Below are 21,118 nucleotides of genomic sequence, written 5' to 3' on the forward strand. Positions count from 1 at the left end.
AGGAAAAACAATGTAAGCCAGAAGACAATGTAGGAATACCCTCAGAAGTAAAAAATGTGAATTTCACCCCAGAATTCTTTACCCAGTTAAATTCAAAAAGGCAGGCAAATTAAAGACTCTTTCAGACATATAAAAGCCAAAAATAAATTTGTCACTGGCACATCTGTATTATATACTATGTAAAAAATAAATCCTTCAAGTAGAAATTAAATGATACCAGAAGGAAATCTAAATTTACACAAAGAAATAAAGAACACCAGAAATGACAACTATATGGGTAAATATGAATACCCTATCTATTATTAAATCTCTTTAAAAGGTAATCAACTATTCAAAGCAAAATTAATAACAATGACTTATAGGGTTTATAACTTATGTAGCAATACAATACATGACAACGATGGCACAAGAAGCCAAAAAGAGAAACTGAAATACTGACTAAAGTCTTATGGTATCACTAGGAAGACTATGATAGAAAAGTATCAAGATAGTACATTTAAACATTAATAATCAATAATCAAATTAAATATAAATGGTTAGAACAGCTCAATTAAAAGGCAGAGATAGGAAGACTGGATAAAAAAGCATGACCCAACTATATGCTGCCTACAACATAAACAAAAGTAAAAGGATGCGAAAGATTTCTCTAGCTGACTAATTAAAAGTAATCAAGAGTGGCTACATTAATATCTAATTACAGGGCAAAGAATATTTCTAGGGATAAAGAGGGCTATTTCATAATGATAAAGGAGTTGATTTATGAAGAATATAGAACAATTCTAAATGTTTATGCAGCTAGTAACAGAGTGTCACAAATCATAAAGAAAAATTGATAGAATTGTGAGGAGAAATAGACAAAATAGCAGTGATAGCCAGATAATTCAATATTCCTGTCTCAATTGACATAATAGGTAGACATAAAATTAGTAAAGACATGGAAGATCTGAATATCTATTAACATGAATTAATTATTTATATAACACTTCACCCAACAATTGTAGAATACATGCTCTTTTCAAATGCACCCAGAACTTTTACTAAGATAAACCACATTCTGGGCCACAGGACAAGTTTCAAAAAATATAAACGGACTCAAATTATACAAAATATGTTTTTTGACTGCAGGAGAACAATATTTAAATCAATAACATGAAGATATCTAGAAAATCTCCAGATAGTTCAAAACGAGTAACACATTTCTGAATAGCCTGAGACAAAGAAAAAATGAAAACATATTGGAACGTGTTTTGAACTGAGTAAACATGAAGGTACAACATATCAAAATTGTGCAATCAGTTAGAAGAAAATTGATAGCACTGCAATGCCTATATTAAAAAAGAAAAAAGGTCTCAATTCAATGACCTCCTCTTTCATCTAAGGAAACTAGAAAAAGAACAAATGAAACCCAAAGTAAGCACACTGGGAAAAAAATATATGCAAAGTGCATATTTAATAAAGGACTTGTATCAATAATATATAAAGAACTTTCAAAACTCAGTAAGACAAACAACCCAATTAAAAACCGGAAAAAGATTTAAAGGGCACATCACCAAAGAAGATATGTGGATAAAAAAGAAGCACATGGAAAGATGCTCAACATCATTAGTAATCAGAGAAATGCAAATTACAACCACAATTAAATACTACTAAATACCTACCAGAATGGCTAAAATTAAAAAGACTGACTATACCAAGTCTTAAGAGAGGATGTGGTGGAATTAGAACCCTCATACACAGCTAGGGAGAATGTAAAATGGTATAACCACTTTAGGAAACAGTTTGACAGTTTCCTAAAAAGCTAAACACATACATATTAGAAGAGCCAGTCATTCCACCTAGTATTTACCCAAGAGAAAGAAAGCCCATGTTCTCAGTAGGAAGATACTGGTAAACAAGGAGCACATGGTCTACCAGGCAATAAAAGAAGTAAATAAGTAATTACTATAGTATGTGATAATGCTACCAGTACTAGGAAAGCAAATAGAAGGGGCAAATTAATTCAGATTTAGGCAGCCAGGGAAAACTTTCTTTAGAAAACAAGGTGTAAACTGAGGCCTAAGTAGCAATTACCCCAGTTCCAACAATGTGAAAATAATATGACATGAAAGTCCAGAGGCAAAAGAGTAACCTATTAGAGGAAATCAAATAAGTTACAATATGTTTTAAGCATAGTAAAATGAGGCTGGAAAGGTAATCTAGAGACAAATCATGCAAGGCATTTAAGCTACGTTAAGGATTTGTGGACTTCATTCTAATAACAATGCAGATGCACTGAATTTAAAGCAGGATACTGACATAAAACTTGAAGGAAAACACTAAAACTCTATAATGTACAGGGAAACATGGATTACAGGAAACAAAATGGGAAATAGGGAGCCCAGGTAAGAGGCTATTATGTAACTTTAGGCAAGAAACTGAAAGTTATAAATGGAATAAAAAAAAGTGGAAACATTTACAAGGAATTTAGGTGGCTAAATCAACATAATTAAATGTGTAACTGATATGGGAAGTAAGGGAGAGGTACAAGGATGCCCAATTTATGACTTGGGTCACTGGGAGATAACATTAATTTTCTTTCATATTACTTGCCATTGTATGTAGGTCCACTGTCCACACTTCCTCCGTATCCTTTAGTCTCACAATATGGGGGAGCCCAGCCATGTTCACAGTGACAATTCTTATTGCTATTACATACCTTCAAAACAATCAAAATACCACTTTTGTTAATTGTGAATGTTGCTCTGTATAATCAACTCAAGAATGGAAACCAAGAGAAAAGTCTAAATTCATACAAACTTACAAAAACTCTTTTTAAGAATGAAAAATTTAGCAGGAATCTAAATCTAAAAATCTAAACATCTAAAAATCTTAGGAATTCTCATCTAATCATCCCTGGGAATTCTCTTTATTCAGCACTACCTTCATGAACAAACCAAAAAAGAGTATTACCTACCCCATGTCCATGACACTTTTTCTGAACATCACAGTCATAATTCAAAACAGAAGCATCTACACATTGGAAGTTTCTACAGATCTGAAAAAAAAATGAAGTGAAGTAAAGAAAACTGGAGCACATTAATAAAGAAGTACCTAGAAAACAAAAATCTCCATGCAGATTAATTCATTGGAGAATTCTTTCAAACTTTCAAGGAATGGTTAATTCCCATGTTATAATTTTGAAAACATAAAATAATAAATGAAATTAATTAATTGACATGGACCTAATAATCAAAAGACATAGATGACATAACAGCCAAAACCAAAAAGAAAACTACAATCTATCCTTTCTATGAATATAGATGTGAAAATCCTAAGTAAAATATTCACAAATGGATTTTTTCAAATCAAAATTAACTAGACAGAGTTGATCCAAGGACTATAAGGAAGACTTAGCAATAGAAATCTGTTATTATTTTATACCTCTCACAAATGTTTATTACAACAAATATCAAAAGGGCAATTGAAAAAATTTGAAACTCATTTTAATTTTTAAAATTCTTTCAAAAGTAATAAAAAGATACTTTGCTGACAAGATAAAACCTGTCTTCCGGTATCATGATTAATGATGAAACAATACAGACACTTCTATCATCAAAAGCACTACTGTAAATAAATCACTATCTTACATAGTTCTAGAAATTCTAGTTCATACAATGAGATATGAAACAGAAGTAAGTCTTATATATTGGAAGACAGATTAAAATGTATTATATCAGAAAAATATTAAACTAAAGACTTAAAGGAATCAGCTGAAAATACTTGAGAAATTTTTCAGTTTTCTGGAAAATTGACATCTTTGTGAAAACTGCTCTTTTGTGATAAGTTAGGGGAAAAAAAGAATAACCTTATTTTTAATATTGTTGAGTGCTATTTTAAATTTTCATTAGGTAAAAAACTACACAAGATCAGAATGTTTAAATACTCTAATGAAAGAAAGAGCAGTTAGAAAGCAAACATATTATATAATGAAATCTCAATAAGATATCTTTACTATTCTAAAAAAAGAAAATAGGTGTGAACAGAACTGTAAAAGACATATCCAAATACTGTTTCCTCCAATAAGTCTCAATTAATTTTTACATAGAAAATATATTTATATGATTATAAATTCAAAAAGTACAGAAGATTCTACAGCTAACTCCACTTCTGATCTGTACTCTAGCCACCCAGTACTCCTGAATAAAGCTGGTCCTACGACTGGGCTGGGGTCCCGCTTTTCGTCCTCTGTCCTCTGCTGTCCTGCAGGCCTTGAAGCCAGGCGGCAGTGCGGGTCCAATCAGGTCCCTTGCCATCTGTGGAGGCGGACGCTGGTCACGGATACAAGTCTCTCCACACAGGTCAAATTCATCCTAAAGACATCCTGCAATCCGCCGCAAGAGCTCAAAAGAGCGCTCTCTGTGATACCTCAGATGCTAAGGAAAAGTTTTTGATTTTTCTAATTTTAATAATAAGTATTTCTAGAGGAGGCAACCTGAAGGACAAGATAATACCATTAACTGTTAACAGTATGAAATCTTTTAAGACTCAGTCTCTATGATCTCAACCAAAGCTTTCTGAAGTCCTAGAACTTTGCTTTGGGATGGTCTTACTTTACCTGTTTGTATACTGTACTTAACAGTTTGTAGCTAATTTATTGGGGTCATATCTTTTATATCAATCATGAACAGTCTTTTTTTAAGAAATAAAACTAATAAATCCCTGAATACAAAAATGGAAATGGAAAATCTGCCATCATAGCCACCCTAATTGGTAGCATTATGTTTGTAATGCTTAAAGCACTGCCTCTTAAGATGTCAAACAGAAACTTCTATTTAAACTATTAAACTATTGTTAAATAAAGCCTAAAGGAAAATTCTGTAAGTTATATTTTCTTGCAGATTAATCCCAATTGTTAATGCTAGTTCTGTGTTCTAGTTTTGATGAAGCACAAGGTTTTAATGGAAAAAGATTCTGATCCCCAGTTCATGTAAAGCTTTATGAAAATGAGTAACCCATTCAAATGATGGTACAAATTATTCTTTTTTTAATAATGGCAGTACAATGTATTTTTTTCATGACATCAGTGTAAACAGTAGCCTACTAAAGAAGCATTGCTATTAAGATGAATAATTCTCTTTAGCAAATCGAAAAGCTTGTCTAAGCAGAATTGAACATAGCTACCTTTTAACTAAAGATGTCATTTTCAATGGGTAATATTTTCTGAATATAAAACTTTGTACAAGAGTATCTCCACTGTGTTCATTTAATTTTGCTATAAATTTTTTTCCAATGAAAGGAAAAAATGTTTTCTAGTTCATCATCCTTATATAAATTCCTAACATATATTTTTGAGAAATTGGTATTTTTTTTAAAGTAAAAATGTCATCTTTGGATGCTATTTTTGCTTTAATTTCCTCATGTGAAAAGGGTAGGGATATTTCTGTGTTACATATTTATCATTTCTTCCCTCGCCTTTGGCGTGTCCATGACCTTGGCATAAAGGAAAGAAACCTCTGCTTTCTGCCTGGTACCTCCAGGAGCTACTGCCTTAGAACTAATGATCTTTTATGCCAAGCCGAAGACAATTTGAACAAAATGTAAGGCCAGCTCCAGAGGGTTATTTTGCCCCGGAAAGAATAATATCAATCCACTCACAACAAGAACACTGACAACAAAAGAGCAAAGTAGCTATTTGCACAGAATGGAAAGGCATTCTTCACTTCATCCCCTTCTCTCTTCCAGCCGCAAAAGGCCTAATTGAATCAAGTCTCCTATCTATTGGGCAGAAAACTGGGATTGTTGATGTTTTTGTAATAAGAACTTTTTCATTTCCTAGATTTCAAGTTTTATAGGAATGTGACCTTTCTTGAAATTTAAAAATGAAGAGGAAAAAAAGCAACACTAAGTTCATAAAGTGGAGCAGATACTTTAACATTCTTCCTTTTGAAGGAAACATTTAAGTTCACTGTGCCGGAAGTTAATTTATTTTGTCCAGCTCTCTAAATTATCATCTCAGTTAGGTTTAGATGCTTCAAATAGTAATAAACACATTACTGGTAAGTAAATGGTGGGGTTATGGCATTTAGCAGGTGGGGAAATAGGAAGGGGAACTAACGGTGAGAGATGGTGGCTATCCCCATAATAAGACTGCCTTATCAGATAAATTCAGTCTTTTTTGTATTGAGCAAAACATAGTAAATTAAGCCCTATTCTCAAAAATAAAAATAAAAAAAACTATGGTCTTCCTGAGAGGTTTTAATTTTAACATTGTTTAGAAGTAGCAACCACTTGACATTTAATTTATCACTAACATTTAATTTTAGAAGTGAGGTTGAGATTTGCATAGTGCTGAAGCTTACATGCTCTAAAATAGATTAATGGTTATTGTATAAATTGATCCCAAAACATAATGGCATTTTTTGTTTCTTATGTAGGGTAGATAATGTTAATATTATTCTGAAATGCAGGCTCATGGGGGAGAGTTTTTAAACTACTGGAGTTACATGAGGCCCCTATCACTTCTCTTTTCACTTAAGTATATTCACCAGGAGACAGAATCCAGAAACATATCAAAAGAAAAATACAGCGTTACTAAATAGTGTTCATTCCAGGAACTTGAGTTTATTGTTAGGGAATTATTTAATATAACCCAGTACATCAATAGATGAAAGGAAAATAATATAATTATTTCAATAGCTGTCAAAAAACTACTTATAAAACATTACACTCATTCTTATTTTTTTCATTCCTATTAGGACTAAAAATATACTCCATTTAAATAATAAATACTACCTACTTCAAGCCAATAGCCAAAATCATATATAGCCAGCCTTCCATATCCATGTGTTCTGTATCCATGAAATCCACCAGCCACAGATTGAAAATATTCAAAAAATAAATAAATGAAAAATAACAGTACAACAAATAAAAATAATACAAATAAAAGATAACACAATATAACAACTACTTACATAGCATGTACATTGTTTTAGGTATTATATGTAATCTAGAGATAATTTAAAGTATACAGGAGGATGCGCATAGGTTATATGCAAATACATCATTTTACACAGGAACTTGAGCATCCATGGATTTGGTATTAGCAGGGCATCCTAGAACCAACCCTCCACCTATACCAAGAGAGGACTACATAACCCTGGAAGGTTATGTGCATTCCCAGTCAAGTCAGGGGCAAGACAAAGGTGTACACTATCATCTTTATTATTTAAAATTATTCTGAAAGGTCTATCACTGCAATTACACAAGAAAAATAAATCCAAATTATAAATACCAGAAAGGAAATCAACATTTTATCATCTACAGATGATGACTATTTACACAGAAAATTCAACACAACCAAGAACAAAAATATGTAACAGTAAGTAAAAATAAGCAAATGAATTTTTTTCTGAATATCAATAACCAGTCAAAAATACAAACAAAATAGCTTTTCCTGCTAGTAAAAACCAATTAGAAAATATAACAAATTAGAAAAATAAGAGAAGGGGGCCTGTTAATATCAGAAATACCTAGGAATAAAACTAATCAAGAAATAGAAAGGACCTATACGACTAAATCTTTAAAGACCTCCCCAGAGAGATTTGTCAAAGGATACAAAATTACAACTAGATAAGAGAAATAAATTCTAGCATTCTATGCTACTATGAGATGATTACAGTTGACAATAATATATCTTATACTTGCAAATAGCTAGAAGGAGAATATTGAATGTTCCCAATACAAATAAATGATATATGTTTGAGATAATGGATATGCTAATTATCCTAATCTGATCACTGTACATTATGCATATCAAAATATCACTATGGGCCGGGCGCGGTGGCTCACGCCTGTAATCCTAGCACTCTGGGAGGCCGAGGCGGGCAGACTGCTCAAGGTCAGGAGTTCAAAACCAGCCTGAGCGAGACCCCGTCTCTACCATAAAAATAGAAAGAAATTAATTGGCCAACTAATATATATAATATAAAAATCAGCCGGGCATGGTGGCTCGTGCCTGTAGTCCCAGCTACTCGGGAGGCTGGGGCAGGAGGATCGCTTGAGCCCAGGAGTTTGAGGTTGCTGTGAGCTAGGCTGACACCACGGCACTCATTCTAGCCTAGGCAAGAAAGCGAGACTCTGTCTCAAAAAAAAAAAAAAAAAAAAAATCACTATGTACCTCATAAATATGTATATGTCAAAAAAATAAAAAATTTTTAAACAAAGAGCAAAGTGGAGAGATAAACCATATCATCTTATGAAAAACTCAATAGTGTAAAGATGTCACTTCCACCCATAAAAAATATATATATTTAATGTCATCCCAACTAAAATTCCAAAGTACCTTTTATTTTTTGCACCTTGACAAAAAAATCTTAAGTTAATCTGAAATGATAAATGAAGAAAAATAGCCAAAGAAACTAAGAAAAAAGGATGAGGGGGCATTTGTAACATCAGATATAAAAATTATAAAACTACCCAAACTAAAATAAGGTAGTACTGACACATGAGTAGTCAGACAGATCAATGAACATGAGGAGAAAACCAGAAATCAAGGCCAAGTATACATCAAATTTAATAAATAATTCGAATTCGATTTCAAATTAAAGATTATAATTGAGGTTGTTAAGGCAAATGATAAACTATTCCAAAAAAACAACATTAGGACTTTGCATCAAAGTTATAATTTCTGAATCAATAAATAATAAAAGAAAAAAGAGAATGTATGCCAACCCCATTATTTTATTTACAAACACCAAAACATTCTACTGTATTAAAGAGATAAGTATTAAAATAAGAAATAAATTAGGAGGCATCAGTCTATCAGACTTTAAGCTTTACTACAAGGCTATAGTAACCAAAACAGCAAGGGACTGGCACAAGAACAGAGATATAGACCTTTCGAACGGGACTGAGAACCCAGATATAAAACCATCCTCATATTGTCATCTCATCTTTGACAAAGCAGGGGAAAACATACATTGGGGAAAAGAATCCTTATTCAATAAATGGTGCTGGGAATACCAAACAACCACATGCAGAAGATTGAAACTGGATCCCCACCTCTCACCTCTCACAAAAATCAACTCAAAATGTGTAACAGACTTAAACCTAAGGTATGAAACCTTAAGAATCCTAGAAGAAAATGTAGGGAAGACCCTTTCAGACATCGGCCTAGGCAAAGAATTTATGAAGAAGACCCCCAAAGCAATCACAGCAGCAACAAAAATAAATAAATGCAACATGATCAAATTAAAAAGCTTCCACACAGCCAAGGAAACTATCATTAGAGCAAACAGACAGCCTACAGAATGGGAGAAAATATTTGCTCTCCACACATCTGCTAAGGGGCTGATAACAACTATCTAGAACTCAAAAAAATCAACAAGAAAAAAATCAAACAACCCCATCAATAAGCGGGCAAAGGACATGAACAGAAACTTTTCAAAAGAAGACAGAATAATGGCCAGCAAACATATTAAAAAGTGCTCAACACCTCTAGGGAAATCATTAGGAAAATGCAAATCAAAACCACAATGAAATATCACCTAACTCCAATGAGAATGGTCTTTATCAAAAAGTCCCTAAACAACAAATGCTGGCATGGATATGGAGAGATAGGAACACTCTTACACTGCTGGTGGGATCACAAATTAGTACAACCCTTGTGGAAAGTAATTTGGAGATATCTCAAAGAGCTAAAAATAGAAATATCATTTGATCCAGCTACTAGGCATCTACCCAAAGGAAAAAAAGACATTCTATAAAAAAAAAATCTGCACTCAAATGTTTATGGCAGCACAATTCACAAGTTCAAAGATGTGAAAACAACCCAAGTGCCCATCAATACATGAGTGGATTAATAAAATGTGGTATATGTATACCATGGGGAATACTAGCAACTACAAAAACCAATGGTGAAGTAGCACCTCTTATATTATCCTGGATAGAGCCTGAGCCCATCCTTTGAAGTGAAGTATCCCAAGAATGGAAAAACAAGCACCACATGTACTCACCATCAAATTAGTACTACTGGATCAACATTAACGAGCACACCTGGAAGTAATATTCACTGGGTGCCAGACAGGTGGGAGGAGGTTATAGGGGTAGGTAAACTCAGAACTAATGAATGAGGTGTACACTGTATGGGAGAAGGGCAAGCTTGTAGCCCTGGCCTGGGCGAGGCAAAGGCACTATATATAACCAAAATGTTTGTACCCCCATAGTATTCTGAAATTTAAAAAATTAAAATAAAATATTTTAAAAATCTACTAGAAAATATAAGAATAATAATCTGATACTCTACTGAAAAAGGTCTTTCAAAGTATGTAAGTGAAGTTGGAAATCATAAAGGAAAGAAATAACAGATTTGAGTATATAAAAATGTAGACCTGACAAAAATACTAAAGCCAAAAAAAGAGGCAAGCAATAAATTGGGCAAAAATATTATCTCTATATATATTATATATGACATAAGTTAATTAAAGTTCTTTAAAATGAATAAGAAAGGCAATCTAATTTTTAAATGAACAAAGAACAGGGAAATCACAAAAGAAGGAATGAATTTATATAAAAAAAATTCAATTTCACTAATAAGATAGTGTAAAATAAAAAGGAAATCACCAAAAGCTTTAAAATAATAACTGCTAATTCTGACTATGGTATTCAGTACTTAAAACACATACAACTGGTTGGAAGGTAAACTAATAGAAATTTTCCAAGAAGAAATTTGTCAAAACTCTACCTAAAACCTTAAAAGCAAGCACACCATTGTAGTGCACTGTAGTAGTTTAACCTCAGAAAACAATCAGAGATGTTCTGAAATTTCTATTTATAAAGCCATTTGTCTCAGCATTGTTTATAATAGCTACAATGGTCAGGTTTATTTAGTTCCAAGGACAGGCATAGAAATATGTGGGTCTTTTTGTAAAAAGAAGTGAGGAACTGAAAACTTGGTAGAAATGGAGGTGACTTGAGGGCCCACCCATTTGTCTTTTTCATGGGCTGCATAATCAGTCAATCATGTTCTCTTGTTATTGCTATGTGTCTCTGTCTGTCTGTCTGTCTTTCTCTCTCTCTCTCTCTCTCTCCTCTTCTATACTCCCCTGAGTTGGTTTCTTCAACTTACCCAACAATTCTACTCCCTCATATCTCTTGTATATGGCTTAAGCTTGCCACAGCCCTTTTAGCCTAGCTCCTCCTACTTCATGGCATCTCTAAAAAAATTCTTAGTTTCTACCCTTACTCTTAATTACCTTTCTTAAGTATATGTTTTCACCAAAAATGAATTTGGCCCATAGCATTTTCTCATATGGAATCACTGGTAATATGTCACTGGTTGGCTAATTCTGGGCTTATATGTGATCCAAACAGCTGACGCTGGGGTGGCCAGGAGCATGGGCAAGACAAGCAGTGTGACATTTCTAATACAGAGGCACGTGCACACACACACAAACACACATCCAAAATCCCGGACATTACATAAGTGTCCCAGTAACAGAAAACTGGCTAATAAGTTTTAGCACATCAATGGGGGGTGGGGTATGCACAGTATATTACAAAGTGGAAAACATTAGTTACCTGACCCCAGTAAAGAAATCTGGTAAAATTATAGTTGTTCTTCGTTTTCTTAGTGGTGGCTTTGTATTTTTTTTAAATTTCTACAATAAATATGGATTTCTTTTATAATCAGAAAGAAGCAAGCATTTACTTTGTATAATAATTTTTTTAATTTCATTTTACTTTGTAAATAGAAAATATTTTGATTACCTTTCCAGAATCACATTTTGTGCCTTCATTCACCATCCCAGGATCTGGAACATCTGTTCCTAGCTGGAAATCCACACCCCAACATTTGGTGCCTCGACTAGGTGTTTGAATAATAGCAGGCACAATTCCAAACACAGGCATCTCTTGTACATTCTCACACTGAAGCTTTCCACACAAAGCATTCCTATAGAGAGATAATGCAAACATAAAATGGATCCAGTGTTTATACAAAAGAAAAATTATATAGTTGTATATAGAAAGAGTTTACTGCTATTTAGCTGAAGGGAATCTCAACAGAGAAAATATATGAAAGCAACAGATGTCAAAGCAGCTCTCTTTAAATACCACAGGGAAGGGGAAAAGACGTGATAAATGGATGCCAAGATGCAAATTACTAGGGTACCAGGTGGTGTTGATGCTCCTTTTCTCCACACCTAATCCTTCTTCACTGTCTGCCGAGGGCTCAAAACGATCTAAGTAATAAAGATGTTTATAAATATAATTTTACAAACGCTATCATACAGAAAATAATATACCAATACCAAAATTCAATTGTGTCTTCTTACAGAGTTATGGTAAGGTGGTAAAGAAGAAATTAGATTCTGTAATACAAAATAGTAAAAAAAAGACTCCTCCCCTCTTTTCCTGGCTAACTCTTAGTTATTTTAAAGAATCAATTCATTAACTCATTAATTCACTAATTCAATATCTGAACTCTATGAAGGTTTCCTTGACTACAATTCTTATCGTCAAGGATGTGTGAGTTAAATGCCCTTCGTACATCCTTTCATAACATACCAAGGAGCCCTAACATCAATTCTTATGATGCTATAATCAAATTTTCTATTCAAGTGACTATCACCTGACCCAAGCACGTACCCTATACTTGAATCCCCTCTGTGATATCACTGCCAAGTCATCACAGGATATTTTTTCCCAATACCTACAACTCATCACTTCCTAAAACTTCCCATTCTAGCTATCATAACATCCTTCTACTTACTGGGTCAAAAACCTGTCTCCTGGCCGGGCGCGGTGGCTCACGCCTGTAATCCTAGCACTCTGGGAGGCCGAGGCGAGCGGATTGCTCAAGGTCAGGAGTTCAAAACCAGCCTGAGCGAGACCCCGTCTCTACCATAAAAATAGAAAGAAATTAATTGGCCAACTAATATATATAATATAAAAATCAGCCGGGCATGGTGGTGCATGCCTGTAGTCCCAGCTACTCGGGAGGCTGAGGCAGGAGGATCACTTGAGTCTAGGAGTTTGAGGTTGCTGTGAGCTAGGCTGATGCCATGGCACTCACCCTAACCTAGGCAAGAAAGCAAGACTCTGTCTCAAAAAAAAAAAAAAAAAAAAAAAAAACCTGTCTTATAACTTTTCCCCATGTGTCCCAGATCTTCCACATAAGACTCACAGATAATATCTTTTCCTTCTTTCATATGGCAGCTATTTTAGGACATCATGTATCTCCTAAATATTTCACCAGGGCACTATCCTACAATCATTTTTCATGCAACAAGGAAGCTCCTGCTAAATATCTTCCAGTTTGCCTTACTGACTCTTGAAGTGTAGTGCTCAGAATAGAGCATGAAATTTCAGTGAAAGTCTGACAAGCAAAGGAAAAAATGGAGTTCTCTTTTATTCTAGATACTATACTTATATTAAGCCCAAGATTACAGTAGCTTTCATGGTAACTACCTTATATTACTGATGCCCTTAAATATTAATATCACTAAAAGGCTAATTAATTTTTACATGTGCTGCTATATCTTCATCTTCCCTCCATCCTGCATTTAAGAATAATTCTGTCCCAACTTTACATTGATTCTTATATCATCTTTTATTTGCTACCTGACCTGAGTCAAGTGCTTAAACTTTCTGAGCTTTGGTTTCTTCATCTGAGAAAAGGAAATAAAGAATGCCTATCACATAGTTGGTGAAATTAGATACAAAAACTTCTAAAACAAAGTGTAGCATAAAGTAGACCTCAGTTAACATCTTTTGGAGCCTACTAAAATTCGCATGGCTATGATACACTATTACTTCATATGTAGTCTTGGTGACATATTAAAGAGTAAAAGGAAAATACTCTTAATATATAAAAAGCTATTACAAATCATTAAGAAAAGATAATCACTTCAACAGAAAAATTAGCAAAGATGCAAACAGGCAGTTCACAAAATAAGAAATGCAAACAGCCAACAAAGCTAAGAAGAGATGCTTGTTGTATTAATAGAAGAAAATTATATTACAACCCTCAATAATATAATTGCTTCAGACAAGGATCATTCATGAAATGAAATGTTGGTAGGGACCTGGACATTCATCTGGTAAAATCACTCCACATTTTACTGATAGTTGCAATGGAAAAAAACAAAACTTTACAACACAGCAAGTTCAGGACATTGTCATGTTAGTATCACTAATAAGAATAAGACAATCCAGCATTAAGTGCCTCCTTGATAGGAGTGCGACGCTTATGAAGCATTCTTGCCAAAAATAATTAACCTGAATTCAATGAAGATTTCAGACTTAATTTCTAATTTAAAGAAAATTCAGTAGATAGAGGCACAAGTTAAGCAACAATTAGAGAAAACTATCAAACAAATACAGAACATGGGCTCACTGGCCCAGCCACTTCCACATGTCAATGTCATTGAAAGGAAAAAACTAAAGTGAAAGGAGGTATTTTATATTAAAACTGACTTAAGTGATATAACAACTAAATGCAATGTGTGATCCTTGAGTCTTGATGTGGAAAAATGCCAGCTATAAATGAGAGTTTGAGAACAATTAGGGAAATATTATTAATAATATTGACCAGATAATAGATGGTATTAGGAAATCACTGATTTCTGTTAGCTGTGATATGGTATTGTAAGTAGCCTTATTTGTTGGAGGTAAATACTGAAGAATTTAGGAGTAAAATATCATAACACCTATAATTTACTTAAAAATGGTTCAGCAAAGTCTGTTTACACAAAGTAGATATGATAAAACATTACAATGCTTTAATCTAGGATATATTGGTATTCATCATACTATTCTTTCTACTACTCTGTATATTTGAAATTTTCATTTATAAAAAAGCTTAAAAAGATGACACTATGTACTGAAAGAAAAAAATGACCCTTTCAGTGAAAGGGAACATGTAGAACATAAAACACATGGCTTATGTTCATGAATGTATACACATATGAGAAGGAAATACAACAAAAACTTAAGCAAGTATCTCTGGATGGTAGGACCACAGATGATTACTTTCTTTAGACTTTTCTAGATTTTATACATTTTCTATGATGAGGATGATACTAAAGATAGCGATGATGATGATGATGATGATGATGATGATGATGATGATGAGTGCTACAGTGACCCGGGTACTCTTCTTAGTACTAACATTCATCAATTCATTCGGTCTTCAAAACACTTGAGGCCAGGCACGGTGACTCACGCCTGTAATCCTAGCACTCTGGGAGGCCAAGGGGGGAGGACTGCTTGAGCTCAGAAGTTGGAGACCAGCCTGAGCAAGAGCAAGACTCTGTCTCTATTAAAAATAAAAAGAAATTAGCCAAACAACTAAAAATAGAAAAAAATTAGCCGGGCATGGTGGCATGGGACTGTAGTCCCAGCTACCTGGGAGGCTGAGGCAGGAGGATCGCTTGAGCCCAGGAGTTTGAGGTTGCTATGAGCTAGGCTGACGCCACAGCACTTTAGCCCAGGCAAGAAAGTGAGACTCTGTCTCAAAAACAACAACAACAAAAAAAAAAAAACCACTTGGAAACAGGTACCATTATTATTCCCATTTTGCAAAAGGGAAAAATGAGGTATATAAGTGAAGTAACTTAATGAAAGTCTCAGAGATGTCCAGTGGCTGAACCAAGATTCAAACACAAGAAGTTTAACTTCAAATGTATATTCTTAATGACTATATTACCCTTATATTACTATTAAAAAATGTTTCTCCAATGAGCCACCCAGAAATTTTTAAGTTTGATAAGTGTAGTTTCTATATTTTCAACAAAGTAGTCATAAAAATATGAAACCAGACAAAGTTAAAGTCAAGGATATGGTATGTCAAGAAAGCTCCCTCCAAGTCTGCATTAATCCATTTATCTCTAGATTTTAGCTCAGTTTATTCAACCAGTGATACTAATTTTCTGCCCATTCATTCTTTACCTATGTCACCTGCACCTTCATTCATAATTCAACAAATATTTAATAGGCATTTATTATATTTCTTCTAGGCATTCTGATAAACACAAAAGATAAAATGTATTACTTGACCTTACAGTTTACTGAGGAAGAGTGATAACCAAATAGCCACAAGAACAAGTGAAACTGTGACAAATATTACAAAAGAATATTCTATCGAGATGAAGAAAATTTGGTAATAGTAAAAGGGTGAATTCATCAGGAAGGCATAAATCCTAAACATTCATGTACCTAACAACAAATTCAAAACATAAATAGCAAAAATTTATAGAACTATAAAGAAAAGTAGCCAAATTCACAATAATAACTGCAGATTTTAACACATCTTTCTCATATATTGAAAGAACAAACATAAAATACACATACAGATATATACACAAAGATATGGAAGATTTAAATAAGACAATCAACTTCCATTTATAGAATAACACATCTAACAACTGCAGAATACACTTTTTTTTTCAATTGCACATGGAAAATTCACCCAAACAGACCATATGCTCAGCAATAATACACATCTCAATAAGTTCCAAAGACCTGAAATCATACAGAATACGTTCTCAATCAAATTAACTAGAAATTAAAAACAAATAACCAGAATATTCCAACCATTTGGAAATTAAGCAATATGCACTCTCAATAACCCATGATTGGGTTATTGAACCCAATGAGTCAAAAGAAAAATCACAATGTAAATTAGAAAATACTATGAACTAAGCGATAATAAAAACACAGCATATCCACTTCTAAGAAAAAGCAGCACACAGCATTAAGAACAGCATTATCCTTCTTGCAAGGGGGACGGCTGACCCTGTTAATGGAGTGGAGGAGGTCTTCCTTAAAGAAGCCATACTTCATCCAAGATCTGGAGGATGAACAGATTTGACTGGGCGAAGAGAGAAGACAGCACGCCTAGCAGAAGGGATGGTGTGTGCAGAGCCCCGTGGCAGAAAGCCACACATTGGCCAGCACGGCCGAAGCATCTCGTAGAGGCAAGTAAAGCCACAGAAGTAAATGAAATCACATGTGGAAAAAAAAGAAAAAGAAAAAAAGAAGAGAGAGAGGAGAAAGGAGGGGAGGAGGAGAAAAAGGACATTCTACACAAAAGCCAAAAAAAGATGTTTCTTCAAAGTGAAAATGGTCAGCACAGTTGAACGCTACTGAGGGGTCGAGAAGCACGAAGATCTAAAAACAACTGTTGGATTTAGTAACATGGAGGTCACTGTTGCTCTTTCTTCTTAGCAAGCATTATTTCACGGCAGTTGCTCAGCCTAACTTGGTGGTGTAGGAGGTAGAGTGGGTAGACACCAGGCACAGTATTACAGAATATTTACAATTACATAAAATGTCAGCGTGAGCATATGTAGTACACAAAAACAAAAAGGGAGGAAATATAATGAATTTAGTGAACATATATGGAGTGAGATTATAAATAACTTTTTCCTCTTTTATAATTTTATAACATTAATTTTTTAAAATAAGCAAATGTTAATTATAGAAATAAAAAATGTTTTAATTCATCATTTTAAAATTGTATAGAGCTAGAAGGAAATAATGAAGTTCAGGATTAATTCTCCAGGTACATTTACCTAGGAACTTAGTAACATAATCTTTTATTGAAAGGAGAATGAAAAAGGTGATTAGTTGGGGTTCTTATTATAAATCAAGGATAAACAAAGTAAGATTCTAAAAACCACGAGGTTTTAGACAGTTGATGTCTAAAGGGATGAATTATTTTACCAGTTCTCTTCCTAATACCATAATCTCTGTGAAGCCTTGGGTTGTAAAATGTAAATTTTAAAAGTTAGTTGTTTAAGAGGGAGAAAGTCAGCAGTCATAAAAGGTACTGGAGATGACTGGTCTTATGTCTTTCATATTCCTTTATGACCTCACCTCCACTTACCCAGTGGCACACTTCTTGTATTCACCGCCAGAGAGACCACAATTGCCAAATCTGTCACCTTTAGAATTCACTTCAATGAAACAATCTTTGGGGGCAGCCTTAGCTTCTGTAACATTAAACATTTAAAAAAGAAAAAAAAAGTTATGGCAATTTAGCTTCAAAAACAGTAAAAGTATTCCCTATGACAATTTACACACCTGGATGTACTACTGCCTCAACTGACCTCTAAAAAAGTTTCAGGCCTTACACATAAAACATTTTTGTTCCACATTTTATATGTAACAACAAAATGTAAAAAATAAAGCTTAGATTGTACCAAAAGGTTAGCCTAGACTTAAACATTCAGGCCCTAAAAGAAATGTCATTAAACAAGAAACTGAAAATAAATTTGAAACTGTGCACAGTATGACACCATTGGCAGCACTGTTCATTCTCATTGTTCTCACATATAAAACTACTGCACTACTGGTTAGACCAGGCCAGGAAAGACTGGAGAAAACACTGCAGCTATTACTTTATTGTTTTTTCATTTACCATATATTGATGCTGAGTTTAGGTGTTCCTACTAAATAGATAAATTGACAAACACCCATGACAGACGACAAAGGATCAATCTATTCTTGCTTTCATATATATCCCACTTAAATTCAATTTTTCTACTTAATTATACATTCTTAAAAATATTTTATTTAGAAATAGTTTTAAGCCAAAATGCCAGTACTTCCTCTTTAATAAAGGAAGTTCATGTGCCTATCATACACATATGATACTATGTTGTTTAGTGTTTAGTTTTAAAGAAAAATGGATGTGGAGTGAAATGAGTTACAGCAAAAAAAAAAAAAACAGGCAGAATATCAAATAACATGAAAAATGAATATAGAAAACCTGCACAGGATAAATGTTACATGGCAACAGCCACAGCCAAGCTCTTATAAAGGACAGAAATAGCCATTAAAATTCCAGATAATATATAAAGAAAAAAACAACCACAGCTCTCTTAGTCCTAGGCCTTTTCACAAACCTCTATGAAAGTCATATCTTTTCTAAGTAATAGTATTCAGCTCATTAAAATGCCTATCCATAATTACTTTTTTTAGTCTGGAATAACCTACCTATTCCTGCAAAATATATCAGAAGTTGACAGATCTCTACCATCCTATCCCATGTATTTCTGAGAAAGTCTTCTCTCCTTAATCCCTCTCTGACCTGCTATAAGACAAGGGTACAAAAGAAATTAGAGATGCAGGGGTCTGGTCAAAATCAACAACTGTAGCTTCAGAGAAATCCAGTACTGTAAGCATGACTGATATTACTATGTAACAAAAATTTAAAAAAAATAAAAACAGAAGAGGCAAAGTAAGGATTTGAGTTTCCTTCCTCCCTCTCTCCCTCCCTCCCACTAAATAGTAAGTGTCCCATAGCCTGACAGGTAATGGGTATAGTTTACCAGTAGCTCTCTGAAAGAAAGCAGAAGAACTCCTGTGACTAGCTCTGTTCTCTCTTCTTAATTAAAGATAAACCTCAACAAATATATGGCACTCACATATTCTGTTAAAGTGAACATGTTGTTGTTGCTGTTCCTATTAATTCAAAACAAAAAGGGAAGAAGATGGGAAAACAGGACTCTAGAATGGTTTGGGTATAAATCATCACTGCCGATGATCAATGAGAGCAATCTGCCTAACTGCTAAAAAGCAACCTCTTCCAGGAGCAGCCATGATCATCCAAAGCCAATAAAGGAAACACAAAGACGCAGCAATGTGCAACCACCATAAAGCTGACCAGAGGTACTGCCATGCCTCTGTGTGAACTCTCCACGGTTTCTTACCAGAACACACAGCAGCTACTTAGATCCTTTCCCCGCTCTTCAAAACTATGCTCCACAATGTTGCCAGAGAAATCCCAAAAGAAAATCCAGTCATGTCATTTCCACTTAAAATCCATGGTTCCCATTATCTAGGGCAGAAAAATCTCAGCCTGAAATCCATGGCCCCTTAAAGGTTAAGGTTAACAACTTGAGGGATATAGTATAAGTTCCTGAAAAAGTCTGACTTCTAACTCTGTGGCCTCTCCTCTTCTCATTCCCTCAGGAACAGCACATGTTCTACCTCTACTGAACTTCTGAGAGCATATATTCTGGCCTATGGAATAACTATAAAAGTCAGGACTTCCCATCAAATAATTTTGCCAAAAGAGAAATCATAAGAATGTTGTGTTCTTTCAGCAGACTACTGGTATAGAACAGAAAATTCAAAAATAGGCCCAAGTATACATGCTAGTTAATATGTTGATTAAAGTACTATTTCAAATCAGTAGGAAAATTAAATTGGTCGATAAATCCCAGAAGAATTAAAGACTTAAACATATAAAGTTAAAGCATAACAGTGCTAGAACAGTGGTCTCCAACCTTTTTGGCACCACAGACCAGTTTCATGGAAGACAATTTTTCCACAGAATGGGGGAGGGGGTGGTTTCAAGACAATTCAAATGCATTACGTTTATTGTGCACTATTATTATTATTACATTGTAAGATATAATGAAATAATTATACAAACCTCTCTGCTAATGATAAAGCCACTCCTCAGAGCTAGCATTACCACCTCAGTTCCACCTCAGATCACCAGGCGTAAAGAGCACTCAACCTAGATCCCTCGCATGTGCAGTTTACAGTAGTGCTCGTGCTCCTACGCAAATCTAATACCACTGCTTATCTGACAGCAGGCGAAGCTCAGGCAGTGATGCGAGCAATGCAGAGCAGCTATAAAAACAGATGAAGCTTTGCTTGCTCACCCACTGCTCACCTCTTGCTGTGCGGCCCAGTTCGTAACAGGCCACGGAGGTTTGTGGCCCCAGGGGTTGGGAACTATAGTGTTGGAAGAGCAATTACAGTCATGTGCCACATAACAATGTTTCAATGACAAACAAACAAACCATATATACAATGGTGGTCCCATAAGATTATAAAACTGTTTACTGTATCTTTTCTATGTTTAGAGACACAAATACTTACCATTGTGTAATAATTACCTACAGTATTCAGTACAGTAACATGCTGTACAGGTTTGTAGCCTAGGAGCAAATAGGCTACCATATAGCCTAGGTGTGTAAAAGGCTAGGCCATCTAGGTTTGCATTAAGCACCAGTCTATGATGTTCACACAATGATGAAATCACCTAGCCATTTCTCAGAATGTATCCTCGACATTAAGTACCACATGATTTGTAAATATTCTGAGGAAGAGGAATTTCTAA

General features: G+C 34.4%; 1 protein-coding gene across 1 annotated transcript in view; it reads right to left on the reverse strand.

The window, feature by feature from the left end:
* ADAM9 (ADAM metallopeptidase domain 9) overlaps positions 1 to 21,118 on the reverse strand; it is a 95,882-nt gene that overhangs the window by 21,032 nt on the left and 53,732 nt on the right. Inside the window, exons 15-18 of the mRNA XM_020282470.2 lie at positions 17,867 to 17,972; positions 11,746 to 11,929; positions 2,954 to 3,034; positions 2,590 to 2,695 (exon numbers count right to left, since the gene is read on the reverse strand). Of these exons, the coding sequence (XP_020138059.2) occupies positions 2,590 to 2,695; positions 2,954 to 3,034; positions 11,746 to 11,929; positions 17,867 to 17,972 (477 nt within the window). The remainder of the gene's footprint in view (positions 1 to 2,589; positions 2,696 to 2,953; positions 3,035 to 11,745; positions 11,930 to 17,866; positions 17,973 to 21,118) is intronic.

This window comes from Microcebus murinus, chromosome 24 (assembly GCF_040939455.1).
Source record: "Microcebus murinus isolate Inina chromosome 24, M.murinus_Inina_mat1.0, whole genome shotgun sequence".
In the NCBI taxonomy this organism is placed as follows: domain Eukaryota; kingdom Metazoa; phylum Chordata; class Mammalia; order Primates; family Cheirogaleidae; genus Microcebus; species Microcebus murinus.